Source organism: Sceloporus undulatus, chromosome 4 (genome assembly GCF_019175285.1).
Source record: "Sceloporus undulatus isolate JIND9_A2432 ecotype Alabama chromosome 4, SceUnd_v1.1, whole genome shotgun sequence".
Taxonomy (NCBI): Eukaryota; Metazoa; Chordata; class Lepidosauria; order Squamata; family Phrynosomatidae; genus Sceloporus; species Sceloporus undulatus.
In genome coordinates this window covers 245926842-245952857 of record NC_056525.1, presented here as the reverse complement: position 1 = coordinate 245952857, position 26016 = coordinate 245926842, and the positions used below count along the sequence as shown (strand labels likewise).

At 41.1% G+C, this 26016-nt stretch overlaps 1 protein-coding gene across 10 annotated transcripts in view; it reads left to right on the top strand.

The window, feature by feature from the left end:
- TSNARE1 (t-SNARE domain containing 1) overlaps nucleotides 1-26016 on the top strand; it is a 485050-nt gene that overhangs the window by 145764 nt on the left and 313270 nt on the right. For all 10 annotated transcript variants that reach the window (XM_042464556.1, XM_042464559.1, XM_042464550.1 and 7 more), the window contains 2 exons: nucleotides 14228-14305; nucleotides 23050-23119. In XM_042464556.1, the coding sequence (XP_042320490.1) occupies nucleotides 14228-14305; nucleotides 23050-23119 (148 nt within the window). The remainder of the gene's footprint in view (nucleotides 1-14227; nucleotides 14306-23049; nucleotides 23120-26016) is intronic.

Below are 26016 nucleotides of genomic sequence, written 5' to 3'. Positions count from 1 at the left end.
CGGAGGCCCGGATTTGGGACACCTGGGAGGAAGGCGGAGCGAGGGGCGTGTTGGGGCAGCGACGCGCTGAAAGCCAGCTCGCTGGACTCCTCCTTCGCCACGCCTCCTTTTGCCACCGGACTCTGTGCCAGGAGCTGCGCTGCTGCTGGGCGGCTCTCTCTGGGATATTTGCATTAACATAATGAGATACCTTGAAGATGGTTCCCAGTCTAAACTTGGCATTCACTTATGTTTCATGTATACCTTATGCGCATAGCCTGAAAATAATTTCAGATGGAATATTTTAAAATAATTTTGTGCATGAAACAAACTTGGTGTACACTGAAACAACAGAAAGCAAAGACGTCACTATCTCTGCCACACATTTTGAACTTTCTGGAGGCTACAGGTTGAGTACTTTTCATCCAGAATTCAGAAATACAAATTACTCCAACATCTAAAATTGGTCACGTTTTGGAATTTGGAGTATTTCAACCTGTAGTCTCCAGAAAGTTCAAAATGTTTTGCTGACTTATCCAAGACTTACTTGGTTTTTAAGTTTTTGAATAAAATGTTTAATGAAACCTGTTGGTCTGCTGTTCCTTTTTGTGATGTAAGAACCTATCCCTTTTCTGTCCATACTATTTCTGCCTCTGGTGCCAAAATGTTAAAGAAGTAGTGCCTAAGAATGCATCAGCTTTGTTAACTGGGGTATAGAGATTTTAGGAGTGAGTGTGTCACTCTCCCAAAGCTTGCCTCTCTCTGGTTACAAAGATGGGCGGAAATGAATGGAGAATTTGAGGAGGTGGAATGGGATCTGAACAAGGAGGAGTTGGGATAAAAATATGCAATAGATTTCTTTCTTTGGTGAGGCACTGAAACTTAATCTACAACCAATTCAGCATAATTGTATGGTACGTTCCTACCTTCTAATGAAGCCTACGTCTCTGAATATATATCAAGGTTGTATTAATATTATATGTCTGCTAAAGAAGGGTGATTAAATCATATCTACCTTACTAAAGATTACAACTGTTATTTAAATCATTAAAAATGGAATGGCAATTGAAATCAAATCAGTCCTGCTCACCTGAAACATGATTGCACTATCCAACCCACTTCAGGTGGGAGAGTGTAAGGTTGTGTAAGACAACTCACACGGTTCAAAGACTTGTTTTGGAAACCGTGGGTGACCTTGGACTTGGTTTGCTTCTCCTTTAGAGTTTGTACTTGGCTATGGATAAGAATGGCCTGGAACCTATTGCTTAGTTGCAGCTGGAATAGATCATGGAATCAATTGCTGAAAACTGAGTTGACACTAATGTATAGTGTAATATACTGTATAGTATAGATGCTAGATCAAGGGGAGTAGTAGTGTCAGTCTGTTCTGTTTTGGTCAGACTTCACCTGGCATATTGTGCCCAGTTCTGGGCACCACAGCTGAAGAAAAATGTTGACCAGTTGGATCATGTCCAGAGATGAGCAACCAAGATGAAAAAGGGTCTGGAAACTAAGCCTTATGACAAATGATGTGGGGAGTTTGGTATGTTTACCTTGGAGAAGACAGAGAGTTGACATGATGATCATCTTTAAATATGACAAGATGTCATATAGAAGATGAAACAATCTTGTTTCCTGGTGTTCTTGGGACTAGAATGAGGACCAACAGATCCAGATTAGAAGAAAAGAGATTTTACCTAAATGTTAGGAAATTATTTATTGTACGAAGTATTCAAGTATGGAATACACTGCCTCAGTGGGTCTAAGATTCTCCTTCTTTGAAGGTCTTTAGGCTGGATGATCATCTTTCAGGAGTGCTTTCATTGTGTATTTCTGCATGGTGTGTGTGTGTGTGGAGGGTGGGGGGTTGGACTGGATAGCCTTTGTGGTCCCTTTTAATATTTTATGAAATCTCAATGGTTCAGTGGGTGTACTAACAGTCTCAGTGGGTCGAAACCAACAAGATTCAGGCTAAAGTGTGTCCATCTTAAAAGGCACGTTTTCATTTCTATCCCATTTTTTCGTGGGGGAAAGAAGGAGAGTGGTGATATGAGAGTATTTGAGCTGCTCTTAGTGTGCATTTTATGAATGGAAAATCCAGTTTCAGTGTGTGTTAGAATATGATCAGACTCCAGCCCATTAGCATGTCCCTTCCCATCTTTTTGTCCACGAGTGTGGAAGGAAAAACACTGAAACATTAGGAGAGTTTCTTGGGAGAAAAATAATAATCATGAAACAGGTTTCCCATTTCTTTCTCAGCACTAGAGGTAAAGGAAGGAAGAGGTCAAAAGTGAAAGAAGGAAGAAAGGAGAGAGTGGAAGCTGGAAGGAGGCAAGCAAATTTCCCTCTCAGGTCTTCTAAAGAATTTTGCAATAAGTCCTTCTGGGGAAACACTAGGTAGTGGAAGATCCTTGCTGTCCTTCTTTTGTCCCCATAACAAGGGGATGTGGGGAGAATTTAACACTGAACAAAATGATTCATAAGTGAATCTGACATACGATCTTGCATGGGAAAGGATTGTGCCATTTCTTCCACTGCCTGATCTCATGTGTTACTATTCCCTGTAAGTCAGTGGTTCCCAACCTGTGGGTCGGGACCCTTTTGGGGGTCAAATGACCCTTTCATGGGGGTCGCCTAAGACCATTGGAAAACACCTATTTAATTACAGTTATGAAGTAGCAACAAATATAATTTCATGGGTTTGGGTCACCACAGCATGAGGAACTGTATTAAGGGGTCGCGGCATTAGGAAGGTTGGGAACCACTGCTGTAAGTAGCTTCTTTCTTGTACAGGGGATTTTTCACAAACAACAAACAAGTGGGAATAGTTGCACATCTATACTTCTGGTGTGGAGTTCCCACTTTGTTTGGAAGGAGAAGAACTGTGCCTGGCGTTTTCCAGAAATGTAGAGCTGGAATGCTTTCAATGATTTACTCTGGAGGAAATCTTACATCAGCATAAGTCCTAATTTTATCTGAGCTGTAGTAAGGCTGGGAGGACAGCATCAGAAGTCAATGCTGTCCGGAAATAAAGCCCCCTTGCCAGGTTAGGAGCCAGGACAACATTATCCCCCTTTAGGGACATAGCTTCTCCCTTCCCTTCATCAAAGTGCATGGGACCCCCGTTCCTTCATTGCTGTGCTCCTCTATTACATTCCCCAACAGGACGATGGCTTTGAATTTCTAAATTTAGAGTGTTTGCTAATGACTGATGGGCCATAAAACAGACTTGAGTGGCTCTATGTGTGCTCCAGACTCCAGGATCTCCATCCTGGTTTACTGCAAAGCAAGAAATCTAGATACAAGGAAGAAGAGTCCAGTGCAAGTACTGGCGGGGTCATATGTAGGCCTCCATTAAAAGAAGGAGGGAGGTCTTGAACTGTCGAATTTTTCTCCAGTCTCCTGCCCCTGGTCTAGTCCTAAATATCCTAAAGATACTAAGCCCCATCTGATCTTGGAAGCTAAGCACGGCCAACCCTAGACAGTACTTGAATGAGAGACCACAAATGAACCCCTTTGCTGTGAGCTAAATATCAGAGGAAGGAACAGACAAAGCCACCTCTGAATAGTCTTTGCTTAAGAAAGCCCTATCAAATCCTTGAGTTGCCATAAGTCTGTAAGCAACTGGAAGGCACACATGTGTGCACAGACTAGACAGACAGACAACTGCACCTGGCTTTTGGGCAGCTATTTTTATCCCACTCTTATAGGGAAATATATTTCTATATTTTTGTTACTTCACTGAGACTTCACAACCCACAGGTCTGATACTCCCCAATGGTCCAGATTGGTGCCTTCATCTGGTTCTGGAGGCCTTCCAACTTCACACCCCACAGGATACTCTCATGAGCGATGGATATCACTACCCAAGTTACACAGAGATGGCTCACAATGGCTTCATTTTATTACCAGCCTTTCGCTTCAGTATCTCAGACCCTCTAGATAGAGCTGTCAAGATTACACTGCCTGATACTCTGGCTTCCTCCCTCCTCCTCCTTCGGATCATTTATAATTCAGAGCTGAAAACGAATACCCAATTGCACAGGTAATTCACTTTGGAATCCATCTCTCCCTGGAATGTCTGAAAAAGTAGCTTTTGTTTGGTGGATGGAGATGATTTCTTGGCTGTATCGCCCCAGTTCATCAGGAGTGCTTTGTCAGGATAAGAAATGCATGCCTCTTCCATTGCTGCTAATACGGGTGTTTATTAAGAGCAGTGATAAATACACTCCAACACGTCGGCAGTGTGTCCTCGCTGAAGGAAAAAGAAGACACCTTGACAGATGAATGAGTTGGCTGGGGCTTATCTGAATGAGAAAGTAGGACTATTTTTTCATTTGTATCTCCTGTAGTTGTTCAAGAAAAGTGTAGCAACTAATTACACACCACTGATTTGTTTTTAAGGCCTCTCTGTGAGTATGAGCCGTCAAGTTGCCTGTCAACTTATGGCAACTATATATATATATATATGTATATATATATATATCCATATCCCCTAAGATTTTCTTAAGCAAGGAATACTCAGAGGTGGTTTGCCAGTTCCTTCTACTGAAATATAGCCTACCGCACTTGGTAACACTCAGATTTTCAGGTGTGACAATATGGGACGTTGACAGTATTCTTATGATATACATCTAGGTACAATGATACTCATAGGGGTGTAGCTGTGGGGGAGAGAATGGGGACATTGACACCTCCATAAGATTTCTCCCTTGCCAATGAAATGTTCCTTCAGACCCCAAGTTTCTAATATTGTAGAGAGTAAGACATTGACAATTGTTCACATCTCAGAGGGTGGGTCTACACTTTCCAGAATACTCCAGGCTGCACTCAGAGTACCCTAGCCCCAATTTTCCCCCAAATTCATCCCTACTTGCAGTGAATGATGGGCACTTGCCTCCTCATGCAGCCCCTGATCTACTTTTGCAGAATGAGCTGCCCCTTAGTCTGGTGCTAACTTTGGCTTTTGTTTTGTGCCAGGTTATTAAAATACCTAATTTACATTTAAGCATGAACATTTTTAAAAATAAAAATATAATAAAATTCTTCTAGCCTTTTAAATCTGCTTTAATTGGTTTGAATAGTTTACTACGCTTTATGTTGTTTAAATTATTTATTGATTTTAATTTGGAAATGTCTAAATTGATTGTTGTGTTTTATCTGTTTGCTATCCTAAGGCCTCATGATGAAAGGATGTGTGTGTGTGTGTGTGTGTGTGTGTGTGTGTTTGGGAGGGGAATTAATAAATAAATATTAAGATCACGTGTAGAAATGCCAGTAGAAACCAAGTGAAAATTAGTTAAAGCCCATAGCAGGTAGCAGTCCTTTCTGTAACCATGATATGCCCTGAACTCGGTCATGCAAGTTCTAGATGTATCCCCCTCAATTCATGCAAGGACTTTTCCCCATATGATCCTGCAGTGATCTTGCTCTCCTTACATAAGTTTAAGAAGTGGATCTATCATGAGATTGCCTCTATGATTCTGAAGTCGTTGCTGTGTTCCTTCAAGTTGTTTCCAACTTATGGTGACCCTAAGGCAGCATGGTATAGTGGCTTGAGAGTTGAAGAGTGTTGGACTATAACTCTGGATATCAGAGTTCAATTCCCTGATCAGCCATGAAACCCACTGGATGACCTTTGACAAGTCACATGCTCTCAGCCCCAGGAGAAGGCACTTGCAAACCACCTTGGATCAAATCTTGCCAGGAACACTCCCTTACGGGTGCTATAACTTCATGTTGTTGTTGTTGTTGTTGTTGTTGTTGTGTGCCTTCAAGACATTTCTGACTTATGGCCCATATGTTAGAAATGACTTGAAGACACAACAACAACAACAAAGCAAATCTATCATGGTTTTTTTTTTTTTTTTTTTGCTGGTTTCTTTATCAGGGTTTGCCATTGCCACCTTCTGAGTCTGAGAGAGTGTGACTTTCCCAAAGTCACCCAGTGGGTTTATTTTTTATTTATTTGCTTCATTTACCCCACCGGCTCCAATACACCTGCTGACCTCTGCTGTAGAATATAACATCCTCCACCTTACAACAGATTTTGGCCAAGATCCTAATTTGTCAAGTGTAATGTAAGCATACTAAATGTAGAAATCTGCTATCCCCATGTTTAACCGCAGTCCTGAGATTCGCCCATTCCATTGCTGATGGGGAATAAAGGGCTTTGGCAGATTAGAGGACTGGCCATGTCCTCATAACCAACGTGGTCTGATGTCCAGGGTATGTGTGCATTTGACATGATGGAGGGGAAGAGAAAATACCAACTTCAGCAAAGACCAGTGTGTGGTAGAATGAAGACATCTCATAGTTGCTAACTCTTTATTTCCTATGGAAATATTTCAGCAGGAATTCTCTCCTTGTAATCCTGTAAAATTGACATCTGCAAATATCTGCATCCTACTGAAATTGATGTGCACATGTCTGCCCTCCCTTCCTCCCTCTTTCTCTCTCATACATACACACACAGAGGATTATACACATACAGGTATGGGATTAAATACAGAGCAGATATTGTCTGGGAAGCTTTGCAAATGGCATTTTCTGCAAGGCTGATCTTATTTGCCCCCCCCTCCCCAAACAAATTGTCTTCAAGCTCTCTCTCTCTCTCTTAATCCTTTCCTGCTATAAATGTTTGAGTCGCTTTGCCATTTCAAAAGTTGTACTGTTGATTTTGGTAACTGGGCACACTTTTCTTTAAGACGTCGTTCCGTTGGATATTTCCTTCTTTGTTGATTAACGAAGGAATCTTTTTAATTGCTAAAGCTGGCCAACCGAAACGAAATGCCTTTTGCTGTTACCAAAATTAGAAAGCATTTGAATTGCTCGGCTTGAAAATGGACAAAGGTTACTCAGTTTCTTTTCTCATTAAACATCAAATTAAAAAAAAAAAAGGAGAAAAAATGTTAAATAAAATTCCTGACTTTGTGCTTAAGGCTACATGGGGGTAACATTTTACCATGTGAATAAGCCATTCCTGCTATGCTGGATTGTGGAAATGGGGGTAGAGATCCTGGAACAGAGGTGGAATGAATCATAGAATCATAGAGTTGGAAGAGACCACAAGGGTCATCCAGTCCAACCCCCTGCCATGCAGGAAATCCAAATCAAAGCATCCCCGACAGATAGCCATGAAGGTATGAAACATAAGTGCTTCTTTGTAGATGCTAGACACCAAGGGTGAAAAACCCACAAAAAGTTAACATGGGCATCTGAGAAACAAGTCATGCCAGACTAATCTGATTTACTTTTTTGATAAAATTACCAGCTTGTAGACAAAAGTAATGCTGTAGATATAGCATGTCTCAATTTCAGTAAGGCCTTTGATTAAGGTCCTCCAAGCTATTCTTGCAAACAAGTTTGTAAAATGTGGGCTAGACAAGGCAACTGTTAAATGGATTTTAGGCTGCATCAATAGAAATATAGTGTCTAGATCAAAGGAAGTCATAGTGCCACTCTATTCTGCTCTAGTAAACCCTCACCTGGAATATTGTGTCCAGTTCTGGGCACCACAATTCAAAAAGGATGATGAGAAGCTGGAGTGTGTCCATAGGAGGGTGACTAAAATGGTAAAGGGTCTGGAGACCATGCCCTGTGAGGAAAGACTTAGCCTGGATGGTTAAGGGAGGATTTTATAGTATTTGAAGGAGTGTCACATTGAGGATGAAGCAAGCTTGTTTTCTGCTGCTCTAGAGACTAGAACACGTAACAATGGATGCAATCTCCAGGATTCCACCTCAACATTAGGAGGAACTTTCTGACAGTAAGAGCTGTTTGACAGTGGAGTCTACTTCCCTGGACATCTTTAAACAGAATCTGGATGGCCATCTGTCAGGGATGCTTTGATTGTGATTTCCTGCATGGCAGAATGGGGTTGGACTGGATGGCCCTTGGGGTCTCTTCCAACCCTATAATTCTATAAACATTGGAGCTTAGGCTGTGAAGCTAGTGTCTGAGATTTAGCTGTAACCCTTGACTTACTATTCAATTATATTTCAGCTACAGTTTCTTTAAGGCCAGGGCCAACCCTGCTACCCTCAGAAAACTCAACACGCTTCCCAGAAATACACATGGCATTTTTTAATGCATAAATTAAAACTGAAAGAAGTATGTGCTTTTTTATTGATACAAAATATGTTTTATTTTTGTTTTTTTGCAAAAGCACCATTTTTGCACATACAGGTAGGTAGGGGTAAGCGGTCTTCTGTATCTGAATCAGCAAGATCCTCTGCCAGAACTGTATCTGCACTCTGGTCTGTCTCTGAGACGTGTGTCTCTGGGATCTTCTCCTGCTCTATCCCAGCCAGTCCACTGCTTCAGTCTCTGACTCAGAGTCCAGGTCCATGTTCTGGAAGCAGGGCATGACACTGTCCTGTGTTAATGTGTCCCTTGGTGCACTGATGTGCCATACAGACAGTTGATCGATCATGCAGTTGAGCATGGAGTGTCCAATGAGCCATTGGCTGGATAGGATGGGAGCAGTTTGCACATACAACTGCAGTGGAATGGAATATATATATCCATTATGGTGTGGTTCAGCTTGTGGCTGCAAATGTTCTGTTGGTCAGCCCTTCCTCGCAGCAGAAGTGGGCCAGTGCAGACATCATGCAAGTTTTGGGGCAGTTGTGGTCCTGGTGATGTGGTCAGTGGATTCTCCCTGCAAAGTAGGAAACCAAAGGGTAAGCTGGCTTTTCTCCTTCATCTGATCCTTGCCTATGAATCGAACTTCCATTGAAAATCAGAAATGGATTTGTAATTACTGTACACCTATTTCTGCTCTGCATGCCCATTTGGGGATTATTAGAAGTCTGGGACAGGACAAGGGCCCCAGGAACATCAGACAGGCCTCTCACCTATTGAAGTTTCCAATTCCTACATGCAGGAGTTGCCATTAAGACCTGGGTAGATAAACTGGGTGACATTAGTCTGTCCCAGCTCTGAGGCTGGAGCACAGAGTACAGCATCAACAGTGGCTGGAGGGCGTTTTTGGTGTCACTGTCCTTCTGAACTCTAGAGCACAAAAAGAACAAGAACAGACCCAGGAACATGTGCAATGGCTGCTTTGTTCTTCCCACAGCGCCGTTTATTAACAAGGATGCTAAATAAGGAAACAAAGGAGAATGAAAACAAGTTAATTAAAAGAAATATAATGTCAAGCAAGGCCTGATTAAACCTTGATTACAAGGTGGAAAAATGTATTTATATTTCTGCTGCTTTTGCAATCATAAATCATTGCTCATTCATGCCTAGAGTTGCATTTCACAAGGTGAGAATAGTTTTGGCAGTTCTTCCTTTAGGTCAGAAACTTCCTCTCAGAGGTGAAAAGAAATGAAGTTTGATTACCCAGTGTTGCTAGCAAAAAGAAGAATTTCCCAACTTAACCACAATCAATAGATGGTAGTAGCGGTTTATTTAAATTAGTGGCTTTGCGTGTTTGATGTGTTTTCCACGCAAAGGGTGAATCTATATTGCAGAAATAATGCACTTTGGCACCAGTCTAACTGCCATGGTTCCATCCTATGGGATCCTGGGATTTGTAGTTTGCTGTGGCACGAGACCTCTCTGACAAAGTTGGTGACATTTCTCACAAAACTACAAATCCCAGAATTGACTAACATTGAGTGGTGCCAAACTACATTATTTTTGCTGTGCACATGCAGCCACAGTGTCCATAGTTCTTAAAATGTTCTAAGTTTCACATCTCTCTCTCTCTCTCTCTCTCTCTCTATATATATATATATATATATATGAATATATATACACACACACCCAACTACAATTCCTCAAATGCCCATAGCCTTAGCCATGTTAGTCTGTAGAATCAATATGTAGAGAGATCTTATAGCACCTTTGAGACTAACTAAAAGAAAGGTGTTGGAAGCATGAGATTTTGTAGATTTATGTCTACTCCTTCAGATGCATTTGGATTTAGGATCATCAAATGCATCTGATGAAATAGACTGAAGTCTATGAAAGCTCATGCTGCCAACTTAAGTTAGTCTCAAAGGTGCTACAAGATATCTACATTTGAATTTCTGTGTGCTTTCAGTATTTGCTATAACTGAAGCTGTCTCACTCCTGACAATATCATTATGCTGTGAACAAATTAGTTTCCTGAATAAAGCTTTCTGAGCCACTTGAAGCTTGTGTTTCTGAACTGAAGTCAGCCAATGAATGACAGAGGGGGACTATACTATACGTGGATTGAGTCAATTGGGGAAGCCATGGCCCTGAGTTTGAAAAATCTGAACAGGGATATTAATATCAGGGTCTCTTGGGGATCTGTCCTTCAAGCATTTTACTCCAAGTCTCAAGTCAATTCTTAAGTCTCAGTCTTCAAGTTGAGTCTCAAGCCCTTGCAAGATACTGTCAAGTCACATCTCAAGCTCTCTCTCAAGTCGGGAAGCCAACTTGCACAGAAAAAAAAAAGGATGTGGTAGTGGTGTGTGTATGGGGAGGTGGAGTTTCAATAACTAGAAAATCAAGATGTGCACAAAGTTAGGTAAACATTTTTTTTGGGGGGGGGGAGAAGCAAATGGGTTTGAGGTGGAAGGATCATTCTAAGCATTTAAAAAGAAGACTTCTCCAATGAGCAGCAGAGACAGGCTGCTGAGAAGACCTCAAGCTTATTTGCTGACACATTTACTGTTTCTGGATGGAGTTAGGCCAGCAAGTTGGTTACAAAAAATATTCAAGTAGCAAGTCAAATCAAGTCAGTGCATCATCTGTTACCAAGTGGAGGCCAAGTTGAGTGATTGAAACAACTTGAGTCCAAGTCAGTCAACTCAAGTCTACATCACTGAGGTTTACCTTAGAGCGTGTCCCCAAATTCCTTGTGACTTGCCTCTGAGGATCCCCAGATAAGCCTGAGCTCCTCAACTGATGTGGAAAAAGTTTTCTTATTTGGATGAGGTTTGCTGCCGCTGAGGCTCAAATTGGAGGCATCTTTGTGTGTGTGCTTGGAGTGAAGTCAGGAAGAATAAAATGTTTGCACACTGCTGGGGGGAAGTGAGAAGTGTTGACATCTGACAAGTCTTTCAGGTGTTAGTGTCTACTCTGCAGTAGTTCACGTTAATGGCTCTTTCATCTGACACTTGTCACCGTGAAGGAATTTACAGCTGCTTTGCAGGCTCTGTGTATGCTAGAATCATTTCCCCTTCTGTCAAAATGGTTCCTTTGCAGACTAAAGATGCCACTTACTCCTCTTGCCCCCATCCCAGCCATCTCCATTCTTCTCCCTGCCCAGAAAATCTCCAGTGCCTTTCACAATGGCATGATGGGCCAAAAATTCAGCAGATACCTCTTTCCTCATCACTTTGTCTCCATGCTGGGAACAGCTGTCTCACTTCCATTTCTGCCTGTCACACAGCTATTCCAAGCAAGCGGGTGGCCTTTCTGTCTGTGGGAAAGAGGCCAGAGGAGAGGCTCCGCTGTGAATGTAGTGACAAGAGCTTTGCTGTTGGTCCTGACACACTTGTTCTCGCCCCCTGGTCGATCTTCTCAGATGGAGGCGAACTGGGCTGTGAAGTATTATGTAGTAGACTTTACATTCCCTTGACTCTCTTTCTTTTGCTCCTGAACCTTCTCATAAGAGCCACCAGTATGCAGAACAGACAGCTTCTGAAACATATAATTTGCCCTTACCATTGCCAGTTGGCTGTTTTTGTTTTTTCCATAGTAGTTAGTGCATTGTAAGAATGTGTTTGCATGTCTGAAAGGGAAAGAGAGAGAGAGAGGGAGGGAGGGAAAGGATTTTGATTTTGATTTTAAGTTTGAGAGATCTGTCCCATACTGCAAAAACCTCCTGTTGGTGCGCACCAAAAAGGATTTGACCAATGTGACTTTGTGTACATTTGTGTGCACAAATATGAAAGTCTGTGAGCTCCTGCCTTAGAATTGCATGGTGTAAGTCTATTAACATAAAGTTACACTTGAATTGTGTTTACACAGTGCTCTTTTTGAATGGTGATGTCCAAAATACAAAATGTGCAAACAAATGCACAACTGATGTATACGATCGAACCTTGCATGATGCAGATCCATACAAAATGGCATTGCAAGTGTATCTCTGCTTTTGCAACCTTCATCTATATGTGATCAATCTGTATTGGACAAACATATCAAACGGCTTCCATAGTCAGTCTGTCTATTTATTGTCATCATGCAGTAATATTTTTTTAAGTAGAGTCGCCTCTCCAAACTTGCAAATCTGAGATAGGAGACCTTGAATATCCGCGGAGGGTCAACCTCCGCAATTTTCAATGGTGCGTGTGCCCAGGGGTGCGCCTCATTCAAGCCTATGGGTCTTGAGTATGCATGAGCCTCCATTTTTTTTGTAGGGGGGTCTAGAACTGTGAGGACCAGTTGCCTGGAGCAGAGGTATTTGTATGTACAAATATAATGTTGCCATATTTGTATCTATAGTTGTTGCAAGTCTTCAAGTTGCTTCCAACTTGAAATTCAATTTGTACCTCAAGCTGGAAGAGATAATTTGTTGTTGTGTATGTTCAAGTCATTTCTGACCTATGGAAACCCTAAAGCAAACCCAAAGGCTCATTTGAATATATAGCAGTGACAAAGTCATATTTGCAAACATATAAAAAAGGAGGGAAAATATAATATTTTAGCACTGGATTTTATGAAGTTGAACTCATTTCATTTTTATTGGCCATTGTGTTTTGAACTCATTCCACTCCCCCTTTCTGTTTACACTCTCAGCAAGCATCCCTGCCTTTAAATTGTTGCTACATCTTTTGGGGAGGACTTTCCTCCTAAACTGACTGTTTGCTGTTGACTGATTCTGAAAGGTGTGGAGGAGAGAGAGGCAGATTTTCACATCCATTTAAAATTAGTTGGAGTTTTCTGGCTATCCCTATCCCTCCCCTCACTCTTTTCTTAGTCTGAAATAATTCAGCTGTTACTGAACTGTAGTCTGGGACTGAGCAAGAGAGGGCACCGAGGGTCAGAGATTGGAAACCTGGTTTTGCCTTGATCCAACAGATTAGTTCTTCACTAAGTAAGTCCAGATAAACTTTTCAGCTGAGGTACTACATGATAAGGGTGTGATGAACTCACCTTGGACTCTATTCAAGACTTTTTATGGACTCCAAGCTGCCCCCAACAATTGAACCAGTGAAATTCTGGAAAAAAAAAATGTATCTGGAATATGTAGCTGTTAAGGAAAAAGCAACATGGGATATACAGTCAAAGAAATAAAACATGTATGTGAGAGTCAGGGTGACTCAGCAGAAGACAATTGGGAACCACACAGGTGTAAATGGTAATACAATTAACAAGTCCTGAATGCCAAGGACAAGAAATGTAAAGTGGATAATAGGACACACCTGACAATTGTTAAGTGGTCAAGGCTGAGATGATGAAATCATTAATTGTAGGATGAACCAAGAGAACCAATGAGAATGATGTACATGCCTACTGGGTGGAAACAGAGAACAGTGGGTGGTACCATGCATTGACTATAATAATGACGATGCATCCCAATGTATTTTGTGGGTTGTAGAGTGGGTAGTAGAGTGAGGAGTTGAGTATTGTTGTGTTGGATAGTTTTGGAGCTGTATATAGTAGAATAAAGTAGATCTTTTATATAAGACTACTGAGTTGTCTGGTGTCTTGGGTGAAGCTACAAGAACCAGCTGGATCCTGAAGAAGGGTGAAGACTTCTGTGGAAGCAAGAGTGAGAAGGCTTGGAGAGTTTGTCAGGGTCTTCAGCCTATTCTCTGTAACTCTGCTAAGCTATAACCACTGGCCAAAACTGGTCAGCGCGGTGCACAACCATGTGGTGAGTTCGAGCCAGAGGTGAAGAGCTACAACTCCCATCATCCCTGACAGTAGCATCATGTGGACAACCCCTCCCCTCTGCTCTTATCTCTACTGTTCTCTCATTATGTTGGTCATCAGTATTTTGGTGTTTGGAACATGCCAGGGTCCATGGATCTCTTCGTGGTTAAGCTATGGTTTCCCCAAATTAGATGAGAGTGAGTGACAATGTTGATGAGTACAGACTTCCAGCTGCAATAAAATACACAAGCTATTGCTTATTTCCATGATCTGTGGGATTCAGTAGTATCATGATGGGACATGGAGGTAGAGGAAACAATCTGAAATTTCTGACACCATAATTCTTTCTTTACCACAAAACATCCAGCATGATTCCTTAAGCCAACAACTGAAAACATTAAATTTTCCTGAAGTGTATTGACAGTTTTTCTATCTTGCTTTTTAGCTACCCAGATTGATCCCAATGAACTACAGGAACTTTTTCAGGATACATCAGCCAGCATCTTCCGAATTAATGCCAATGGTGCGTATTTCTAACATGTTGAATATCAACAGGTTGAATGTATTGTATGTCTGTGTATTACGGATGGACAGAATAGTCTCTCTTACTCATTCCCAAACCAAGAAAAAAGTGGGGCAGTTCTAGAGAATTGGGAAATGCTGTTAGTAAAATATCAGTAAAAATGTTTTCCAGACTCCTATAGAAAACTTGTGTCTACCTAAACAGACTAAAGTTTATGGGAATTGGAATCGAGCATTTCCATAATGTCTGTATCCAGTAAATGGCTGCTGTTATGTTATTGCCTAGGGGAGCCAGCAAAATGGCTGCCACACATTGGGATCGATGTACAATGAGAATGAAGAACATCAGTCCTGTTGTATACCAGGACACCAGCTAGGGAGTGCTGATGCACTTTGTTAGATCCTGGTGCACATCAGGATAGTGTCAGAGAGGGGAAGAAGGGGAGGAGTCAGGTTGGGGTCCCGCACATGAAGACGATGGGCAGATGGACCCAGAAAGAGCCCAGGAGGACGGGACCGCATGGCCTCAAGGGGAAACAGCTGAGACTGGGGTGCCAGATGGGAAGGAGGAGGTCTCGAAGGAGAGAAAAGGGGTGGAGAGGGTTGACCCGGGGAGGGAGAAGGAGGAGCCGAGGTGGACACCGGAGGAGGAGAGGGATACTGGACACCAGGTGGAGATGGGGGTCCAGGTCCGGGATGCCCTGGCAGCTGAAATCAACCGATGCTACTTCCAAGGAAGGGGAGCTATTGAGAGAGCTGACCCGGTGGAAGTTGTTGGCTTCCCTGGTCCACCCCACCAGCGGTGACACAGAACTCTACCAGGCGCAGCCTGTGATCAACCCAGGGCCACACCTTCTGTGGGACATATGCGGACGGTGTTGGCCCACAGAATGTGGCTTGTGAGAGAGGCCAGGGAGAGAGCTCAGCCCCAGGGTGGAAGAGCCAAACCCTTAACTGGAGCTGAACTTTATTCACAGGGCGGTGAAGTAACCAGCCCAGATTCTGTTGTGATCTTTTGGTTATTGTTTGAGCTGCATTAAAACCGAACTGAGCATCCTCCATTGTCTTTGCCTCTGTGTCATGGAACCGCACGGAACCCCTTCCCCAGCTGGTGTGGCTCGGGGCCTGGCGACAGACAGTTTTGCCAATGTCCAGTTATGCATGTTAACAGTTCACTAACAAGGTTTCTTAATTTTTCTGCTACGTAGCTAAGTATATGTCAAGACTGTGATAGAGGATTCTGGACAATAGCAATAATGAAATATTAGCACAGATGTTTCTCAATATTCAAATATCCCAAGGCCCACCTTGGATCGTGTATAAAGAGAAAGGTGGGATATAAATTAATTAATTGCATAAATATAAATTAAATAAATTTTGGAATATTTTTTTTGTGCAGAGAAATACATGGATTCTTACACAATAAATACATGTTCTAGAAATGTACTGTTCTTGCACAGGAAGGAGTGTTTTCTGTCAACAAAATGTTTGTCTTTTTTCAGTGGAAAAAGTACACAATATCCTCTGGAACACTTTGGATTGCTGGAATAGCAATAGCAATAGCAATTACATTTCTATACCACTCATCAGTGAACTAGCACTCCGTAAGCACTTTACAATGTGCTAGCCAATTGCCCCCAACAAGCTGAGTTCTCATTTTACCAATCTACGAAAGGATAGAAGGCTGAGTAAACTTTGGAGCCCTGCCTAGAATTGAACTCACAACATTTTGGCTGCAATACTGGCATTTAACTACTGTGCTACCAGGGAATATGGATGAATCTTGCACAGAACTATTTATTTTCTCTTGCAAGGAGGTTTATTTGTCCTTGCATGCGAGGAAAGGATATATATCACTAGTGTGCATGTCTCTTTCTGTGTGAACTATCAGTTGAGAAAAGCTGCCTCCAGAAGTTTTCAGGTAGAATCTGGATCCCAAAATGATACTATAAAATTTGAAGATATATATATTTATGGAGAAAAGTAGTCTTAATTTAGAAGACAAGACACATATACTTTTCAGAAACCAGAAGACCACTTCTGAGTACAGCACATGCACAGCTTGAGTTCTTAAAGTATAAAGCAAAAATAGCCCACCATATGCTGTATTTGTCAATACTTTTACTAGCCATTTGGGTTTGAAGATCTGAGGGACCTTCTGTGTGTGTCCAATCCAACTTTGCAACTGTTGGCTTTTTGGTTCAGCTTCAGCATGCAGTGCATCTTATAGTGTCAGGGAAGCCCCATAACTGGTGAACCCCACCAGGTTGCAGGAGTTTGGAATGTGCAGTTTTCATGTCTGGGCAGCAAAGCTCGTTGCTTGGGATCCAAAGAAGAAGTCAGAACTTAAGGGCAAACCTAGGAGGCAGACATTGAGAGCAAAATTAATGTCTGGGTCTACATCTGCACTGCAGAATTAATGCAGTTTGATACTGCTTTAACCACCATGGCTCAGTGCTATAGAATCCTGGGATACATAGCCTGTTGTGACACCAGAGCATTCTGACATAGAAGGCTACATATCTCAGAAAACAAAAATTCCCAGAATTCCATAGCATTCCATGGCTGTTAAAGAAGTGTCAAACTGCATCATTGTTGTAGTGCAGATGCAGCCTGGGTCAGAACAAATGAGCAGGAGGGGAAGATGTGTATTCAGTACATTGAATCACGGGGGCAATTTTTCACTCAATGATGTTTTGTAGGGGTGCTCTTCAGATCTTTTAAGTATTTTGAAGGGGTCTGGGAGCTACAAAAATGGGACTGCAGACCATATGTATTCCACGGACCACACATCCCATGCCTGTGGTCTGTCTAGTGGCTTTCCTTGGACAAAACCACATTGAAGTTTGTAGTTGTAGAGATGTTAGATTCTCTTTAATTTTCCTTTCTGGATTAGCTGTTTGATTGTTTAGGTCATAGGTGCCTGACAAGGAACAGCTTATAAATAAATGAACGAAGACACTCATAAAAAGAACAGTATATAATTTTTGAGGACCTAATTGCTGGAGCATGCACTGCAGGAAGTAATTTAATACTGGACAGATGGAAGGCCTGGATATGCAAATAGCTGTGTGTCTATAATTTCAATTATTAATGATGTAGTGGCGGTTGGGTGATGGGTTATAGCCTTGTCTTGTCTCCTTTGGGCAGAGAATAGTATAAATATTTTGCATAAATTAAGTCTCAGTTGCCATCTTGAAATGCTTCTTTTTATTTGGTTGTTCTTGCATGCCTTCCAGTAATTTCTAACTTAAGGGGACCCAAAGTCAAACCTATAATGAAGTTTTCTTGGCAAGTTTTACCGGGGGGGGGGGGGGGTTGCCTTTTCGTTCATCTGAGGCTGAGAGTGTTAACTTGCTCCAGATGACCCAGTGGGCTTCCATGGTCATGCAGAGATTCAAACCCTGGTCTCAAGAGTTGTAGTCCAAGACTCAACCACTACACCATGCTGGTTCTTTTCTGTAGCAGTTACATTTATGTCCCACCTTTCCTTCACTGAACTCAAGGTTCTCCTCCTCATCAGTTTATCCTAAGAAAAATCCTGTGAAGTAAATCAGCCTGAAGGAGTGACCAGTCCAGGACCACCAAATGAGTGTCATGACTCCAGCATCTCCCAAATCTCAATCTGACTCTTTCATGTCTATACCACTTTCATGTCTATACCATATCAGAACTCTCTTGTCTATATATGACAATGTGAACATTCACAATTCATGCTGATGTCCAATTTCCACTGCTTCAAAGGTAGCCCCAGGTAGAGCGCATTACATTAGTCCAAATGGGATGTAACTAAGGCATGCACCACTGTGGCCAGATCTGATATTGCAAGGAATAGTCACAGTTGGCACAGAACATTTAAATGTTCAAAAGCACTCCTAGTCACTGCAGAAACTTGGGCCTCCAAGTTCAAAGTCCAGTTGTACATCCACATTGTGATCCTGGCTTAATCCCTATTCCCTGATGTGCCTTTAAATTGACCAGGAGCATCTGCGAAGGTGGTGAGATAGAGAGAAGGGATTCTCCTAAAGATCTCAAGCCTGAGCAGACTAGTGTGACAGAATGTGGTCAGCCTGGACCTTAGCTGTATAGGGCTTTATAGGTTCAACTCAGCACTTGTAGTCAGCAGAGCTGCTTGAACAATGCAGTTGTGAGTTTACTTTTACTAGCCTTAATCTGGTTGCAGCTGTTTGGGTCAGCTAAAGTTTCTGAACACTCTTCAAAGAGTATAGAACAGTAATGCAGACAGGATGTAACTAAGGCTTGGGCCGTTGTGGCTACAAGAGATGACTCCACCTACAAGCTGGACTGACACACCAGTTTTAGTTCTGCAAATGCATTCCAGAACGTTGATGAAACCTGGCCCTCTGGACAACATTACAGGTTGAGTCTCCTCTATTTGTAATTCTGAAATCCAAAATATTCCAATATCCAAAATGTCCACATGGGTGGCTGAGATAGTGACACTTTTGCCTTTTGATAGTTACAACAGCACCCATCACTCAACACACACACCACTAACTTATGTTGGTGCCTTTATTTGGTAATTACATTTATATCCCATTTTTCTTCCACTGAGCTCAAGGTGCTCCTCTGTGTTTCCTTTGTGTTTCATGCACAAAATGAAATTACCCTCAGGCTATGGTGTAAAAGGTGTGTACAAAAGATAAATCAATTTCAGTTTTAGACTAAAGCCCCATTTCCAAGATATCTCATGATGTAAATGCAAATATTCCAACAGCCAAAGGAAAGAAGGAAGGAAGGAAGGAAGGAAGGAAGGAAGGAAGGAAGGAAGAGCAAAGTCCCAAATGCTTCTGGTCCCAAGTATTTTGGATCAGGGAGACTCAACCTGTACTGGAAAAGTGACTTTTCCTGGCTGTGATTTGTGCACTCAACTTGATGAGCCTTTGAGTTGATCCCTGGTGCCCTTTGTACATATCGGTTTCTTCCCTTTTGATTTCTCTAAGCTGCTGCAGATAAATTCTTATAATTGGAGTGTGTTTGCCACTGTTACATCCTGCTCTTCTCCGACAATTGTATTATGACAACGATTGCACCGTGGCACGGAGGTCTTTTCAGAAGGTCTAATTGACCTTGACATATTTTTAGAAGCTGTCACATTTCATCTTGAAAATGGACAGTAGCACAGGGTTCAATTTCAGGTTGATTCAGGGAGGCCATGGATACCGGTGCATGCACACGCACAAAAAAGCAGTAATTATCATGTTATGGAGACCTCCAGAAAGGTTTAACTCCTCCGATTTCTTTCAAATTCTCAATAACTTGTGCAAATGTCATCAGGTCTTTCCATGTCTAAGGCAATAATAAGGTCATAGCCACTTCTTTCTCTCTCTCTGGAGACACACACACACACACACACACACACACACACACTAGATAGATAGATAGATAGATAGATAGATAGGTAGGTAGGTAGGTAGGTAGATAGATAGATAGATAGATAGATAGATAGATAGTGTGATGTAGTGGTTTGAGCACTGGATTCTGGAGACCAGGGTTCGAATCCTGATTTGGCTATGTAAACCCACTGGGTACCCTTGCGCCAGTCACACTATCTGAGCCTCTGAAGATAGCAACGGCAAACTCCCTTGCCAAGAAAAGCCCATGATAGGGTTGCCTTAGGGGTGTCATAATGTGGAAATGACTTGAAGGCACAGAGCAGCAATATTTCTTTGTGTGTGTGTGTGTGTGTGTGGAGAGAGAGAGAGAGAGAGAGAGAGAGAGAGAGAGAAGTGTTACTGTTGTGTCACAGTGTTTCTGTGTGACTCACCCAAGGTCACCCAGTGGGTTTCCATGGCCAAGCAGAGAATCGAACCCTGATCTCCAGAGGCATAGATCAATGCTCAAGCCACTACACCAAGCTGGCTTTCATATGTGTATACACACACAAACATACAAAGAAAGAAAAGAGGAAGACTGTCACAGTTTTTGAAGATTAGTCACTGTCTGGGGAAAAGTGAATTCTCTGGGGAAGAAATGGTAAATGGATTTTATTTGTAAGTAATAAAATTTTTTTTTTGAAAGAAATAGACATTTTGTAGTATTTTCTGGTACTTTTTCTACACAGAGAAGAGATGTTTCTTGTGCAGAAAAGTTCACTTTGTGCACCAGGATATTGTTTTCTGCCAAGTTAATACTGTTTTCACTGAGAGAATATTGTTTTCTGCACAGAAATTTTATTTTCTCATTTGTTGATATTCCTCCTTTCTGCCAACCCAGGACTTGAGTCTGTTCCTCTACAAGAAACTGCATTTTCTGCACATACATTTTATTCTCTGTAGAGAAGATGAATTTACTGGAAACTTTTTTAAAAAAATACAGCTTCACATGCACAAATATATATTTTGCACAGAATTAAGTCCTGAACTGTGAGAGCTCTTCCATTTCTAGAAAACTCCTCATTAGGGTTTGCTGACGCTGAAAAAATCCATTCTTTTAAAATACCAATACTTTCAAATAATCTTTCCAAACACTGATTAAATTCAGAACAAATTCTGCATTAGAGCAGGGATCCCTTTTCACTAAAATTAGGATTACTCTCCAACTTCCATGGCTGCATTTTATGTCATCCCGAGGTTTGTAGTTTGATAAAGCACTAGAGCTCTCTGGTTCAAAATTCTCAGTTGCTCATCCTAAACTACAAATCCTAGGATTCCATAGGAAGTTGCCACAGGAATTAAAATGGAAGCATGGCACTCTAATGTGCAGTGTGGAAAGGATTCAGGAATTGACAGGAGCCAGCAAACCAGCAGAAGAAACATGGAAAACCAATATCAATGAGGATTGATGGCATCCAAGTTAAAATTTCATGTGAAGTTTGAACTAATGCTTGGGAGAGGGAACTGGAGAAGAAAGCACTAACTCTTGCAGGTGGTCCTGTAGACTCTGTAACAATAAATCTGCAGCCATTCATTAAAAGTAATTTTATCCCACATTTGAATTTAAAAACCCCTGAAACCAGCTTAAAAATGGAGTCATTTAAAATACAATAAAAACAGGATCAATAACAAACTTTAAATAATGCAGCTGAAAACAACACTGCGACAACAGCGAAACAGGGGGGGAAATAGAGCTGAGTGACCAGATAAAAGGAATCTCCACTGTGAAATCAAAGGCTTTCATGGCCGGCATCCATATGTTTTTTTTTTGGGGGGGGGAGGTCGGGCTATGTGGCCATGTTTTCAGGCTCTGTGGCCTTTCATCTCCTCTACAGAGAATAAAATGTATGTGCAAAAATTTCTTGTAGAGGAACAGACTCAAGTCCTGTTCTGGCAGAAAGGAAATATCAATAAATGAATCTCCACTGTCTCTAAAAGCAAGAAAATAAAAGGGATTCCTACTACCTGTAAATAAGGAGGAGAATACCAGGGGAACTTGTCTGGGAAAAGAGTTTTATGCCATTGCGGGAAAAGGCATGTTTTTCATCTGTCCATCTTCCAAGCCTGATCTCTTCTGGTTGTGCTGAAACAGGGTCCCATTTGGGAATGGAACAGGGTCCCCATTAAAGCTGCAATGCTCAAATAGCTTTACGGTGCTATGTAAAAGAAGCAGATTTATTTATATATTTATTTATTCACAGTCAGCCCTCCAAATCCACTGATTATTTATCCATGGATTCAACCGTCCATGGCTTGAAAATATTCCAAAAAATATATAAATTCCACAATGCACACCTTGATTTTTGCCATCTTATATGAGGGCACCATTTGTCTATGCCATTTGGTATGTAAGTGTTCTACATTTTGTAAGGAGGGAGTAGTGATTAACCTACTAAATTGAAAAGACATGAATGCATAGAGAAGAACGTCTGAGGATAGTCACAACTGACAGGTTCATGTGGGAGGACTATACTGCCTTCGGGCCAGACATTGAGAATATTTAACTCAAATATTATTCCAGCATTAGCCAAAGAAGAAAGCAATTGCCATTTCATCAACTAAATTCTGTAGATCTCTGACGTTACTTTGGCATAGCATCAGTGCACATGCACAAGAGACGGCTTTTAATGTATAATCAGGTCAGGGAGGCTTTTATCTGCGGTGTGTGTTTTAGTTATATTTTTAATGTATGTATGTTGATGTAATTTTGCACTATTTTCAACTAGTTGATGTTAATTATCTTTTAATTTTTATTGTAAAGTTTTAAAATGGTTTTATTTGTGAACCATTTTGGGTTCCTTTCTGGGAGAAAGGTAGCATAGAGATGTAACAAACAAACAAACAAACACACAAATAATACACTTGCATCCAGATAATTCTTGTGGGTTTCTCACTGTCAGTGGTTGGCTGTAATGCAAGGAGACTAGATTTGTCTTTGGTCTGGTCCTACACATCTTCACTTACATCCTTATATTCCTAACTAAATTGGATTTTGCATCTCCCTTTCCATCAGTCCTGGTTGTCCTCTCATGTTAACTGAGAATATTTTTGTCATGGCAATTTTGCAGAAATCAAAATGCAAAGTTTAGTTTGAGGGTTGTTAGTGGGAGGAATACCTCTTCCAATGGAGCATGGGATGGATGTTGAAGAAACTGTGCCATCGTGTTTTTATAAGAAAGGTAAAAAATAAATCAATAGTCTCAGCATCTTTAGACATGTTCATGTCCTTTCTTGTTGAACTGCTTGTTGGACATGAGTTGACAGTTACTAAATAGGTTGGTTCCGAGAGATACTTTTCAGTGATGATGATGATGATGATGGCAATGTTGATAATGTCTTCTTTTGATAGTGACATCTTTGGAAAGAAGCCTGAAGTCACTTGGAACGCCAAATGACATACCAGAACTGCGGGATGCTCTGTGAGTTCTGTTCCTTGGTTGTGGTTATCTATTACCTTCTTTTCTATCATTGTCTTTTGTCCTTCTTGCATTGCTTTTGTTATATTTGTTACATTTAACTCTCTTTTTGTTAATGGCCATCAAGTTGACTTTGACTTTTGGCAGTCTTATGAATGAGAGAACTCCAAGTGCAAAGTGCAAAGTGGCTTTAGCTTCCATGATTGATTCAACCCACTTATAATGCAGTCTTCCTCTTTTCCTGCTGCCATCCAATTTACTAAGCATTATTGTATTTCCTAGTGCATCATGCCATGTCATGATATGTCCAAAGTACAGTATACAGCCTCAGTTTAATCATCTTCACTTCTGGGGAGAGCAAGCTTGATTTGATCTAAGATCCACTCATTTGTCTTTTTAGCACTCCATAGTATCCATATAACATTGCTCCAGCACCACATTTCAAACAAGCATTTAACACTATGCTCTCATTTTATCCTGTCTTACTGTTAAACATTGGTATGGAAAGGTTTCTCTGTACTTTTATTGGGGAATTGCTGATGATTTATTGGGACTTCTTTGTGGCAAAGAAAAGGTTTGTGCAAAGACATACTTTGGTGTGGAAAATCTTAATGTCTTTTGCAGAAAACACACTGGATCTTTGCATAAGAGAAATGACTATTTGCATCCCAGTGGGTACTGGTAGAACAGATTTCCCCCCATGAATGAAAATAGGTAGTAGATAAGATTGCATGTATATCATAGTGATTTTGCATTTGCTAAAGAATCACAGGTCTCAGACTGGTATTGTTTAGGGTGCTGCATCTTCATAGACCTCACAACATGGAAAAACATTTTTCTCATCTTCCTTTAAACTTCTCTGCTGCATCCTAGTCCCAAACTAGTCTCCTCTTTCTCCTTTAGCATTCTCTGATTTAGAAGGTGCTTGGGGAATAGTGGGGGAACATTTGGTAGTTTGATAGCTTTTATTGTTTACATTTTAAAGGAAGACTTTAATTGCATAGTAAAACTGTCACATGTTTTAGGTCTGTGTACATCTCTGCTTTGAAGGATGCTTCCTTGTTAGGGTCAAGGAAAGAAAGTAAAAGGAAGGTGCCTTTTTAAAAATAGTTTGCAAGGGCTTTTAAACATTTTCATGTCAAATCACACATTTTTCAAATGTTCATCACATCTAATGATGTTGATGAGTTCAAAAAATGAAATGAAAAGAAGGAAGTGTAATGTATTGTATTTAAAGATCGTCATAAATTACATGCTCATAAGCCTAAGCAAGCCTTCTCTTCTCATCCAAAGCTTATTACAAATAACTGGTTACAATTTACTCATTCCTGGTGGATCCAGTGGTCCAGTGGTATCCACTGTGGTTTGGCTTCATGACCCTCCATGGATACCAAAATCCGTGGATGCATAAGTCCCACTTTACTTAATGACATAGTAAAATGATGTCTCTTATATAAAATAGCAAAATCAAGGTTTGCTTTTGGAATTCTTTTGGTTGATATTTTAGAACCATATTAGCTGCATCTGTGGATGCAGAATTCATGGTTATGGAGATTTGACTGCAGTTTCTTTTGGTAATAACTAAGCATGTAACTTAATGAAAGATAGATTCACTGTTTTTCACATTGTAAAAATAACCTGGAGTATTTTTGCCAGTGAAGAGCCCTCATCAGAGACACACAAGAATAAATTCAAAGCAGACAGCCCATTACTAGCCCAGTGAAAAACAGTAAATTATAACCATAGTTGTTACAATACAAAACATAACTCACTCCCAGCTTAACAAAGATAATGGGCCAAATTTCGAACTAAACTTGGCCCTCTACATTGGCAGCTTTGACTTTTGTGAATTTGATTATTCATAGATTTGATTAAAATGCTCTCTCTAGGAATCTTTAAGTCCTCCAGTATGACTCTAATGTCATCCTATGCCAAATGTTACATTGGAGAACAAGTCCTAGAGATTCCTAGAGACCACTTCTCTAGATATTTGTAGATCCTCCAGTGCAATTTTATGGTCACCTTCTAGCAGTTCTTGATCATAGAATTGCTCTGGAGGACCTAGAGCAGGGGTAGGCAACCGTTATGAGCCGGGGGCCGGGTTGCTGTCCCTCAGACAACTGGGGGGCCGAAGCCAAAAAAAATAAATAATTAAATAATTTAAAAAAAAAATTAAATAAATAAATAAACTGGGACAAATGTAGGACAACATTTTCAAATGGTGGACACTTTTTTTAAAAAAGTGGAGGACACGCAAAAAAATTTGCTGATTTTTTAAAAAATGTTAATATAAATGCATGTTTCTGAGGCGTCTATAGACAATTGCCCCCCTTGCCCCTGCGCACGAGAGGCCAAAGGCCCCGGCAGCAATCGGTGGCAGGACCGGGCTGGGCCGGTCCCAAGGCCTCGACGGGCCGCATCCGGCCCGCGGGCCGCAGGTTGCCTACCCCTGCCCTAGAGATTCCTAGAGAGATGTTCTCACAGATTTTTTAAAAAGTGGTTTGTTTTATTTGCAGTTTTTCCACTTTCACGGGGGTCCTGTGCCCCTAACCCCAGCAAATGGGAAGGGTCCACTGTAGTGATGCCCATCTTCTGATCTCTCTGCACACAGCTGGTTGTGTTTCCATGGAAATGGCTGTTCCACAATAAACAACAGCAACAACAGTTGTTGTTGTTAGCCATACTTCTAAAGGTTCTGGAATTTTGGTTTAATATTGTTTTATTATCTTGTTTATTATTGGTTATATATATTTGTCAGTTTGCTTTGCTTTATATTGCATTTCTTTCTGCTTTACTGCACAACTGGTTTTACAATGGTATTATTTAGTTTTATATTTCTATTATGCCTTCCTTCCCTCTCTGGGTATGTACATGTTTTTTATGGTCCTTCTTTGGCAGGA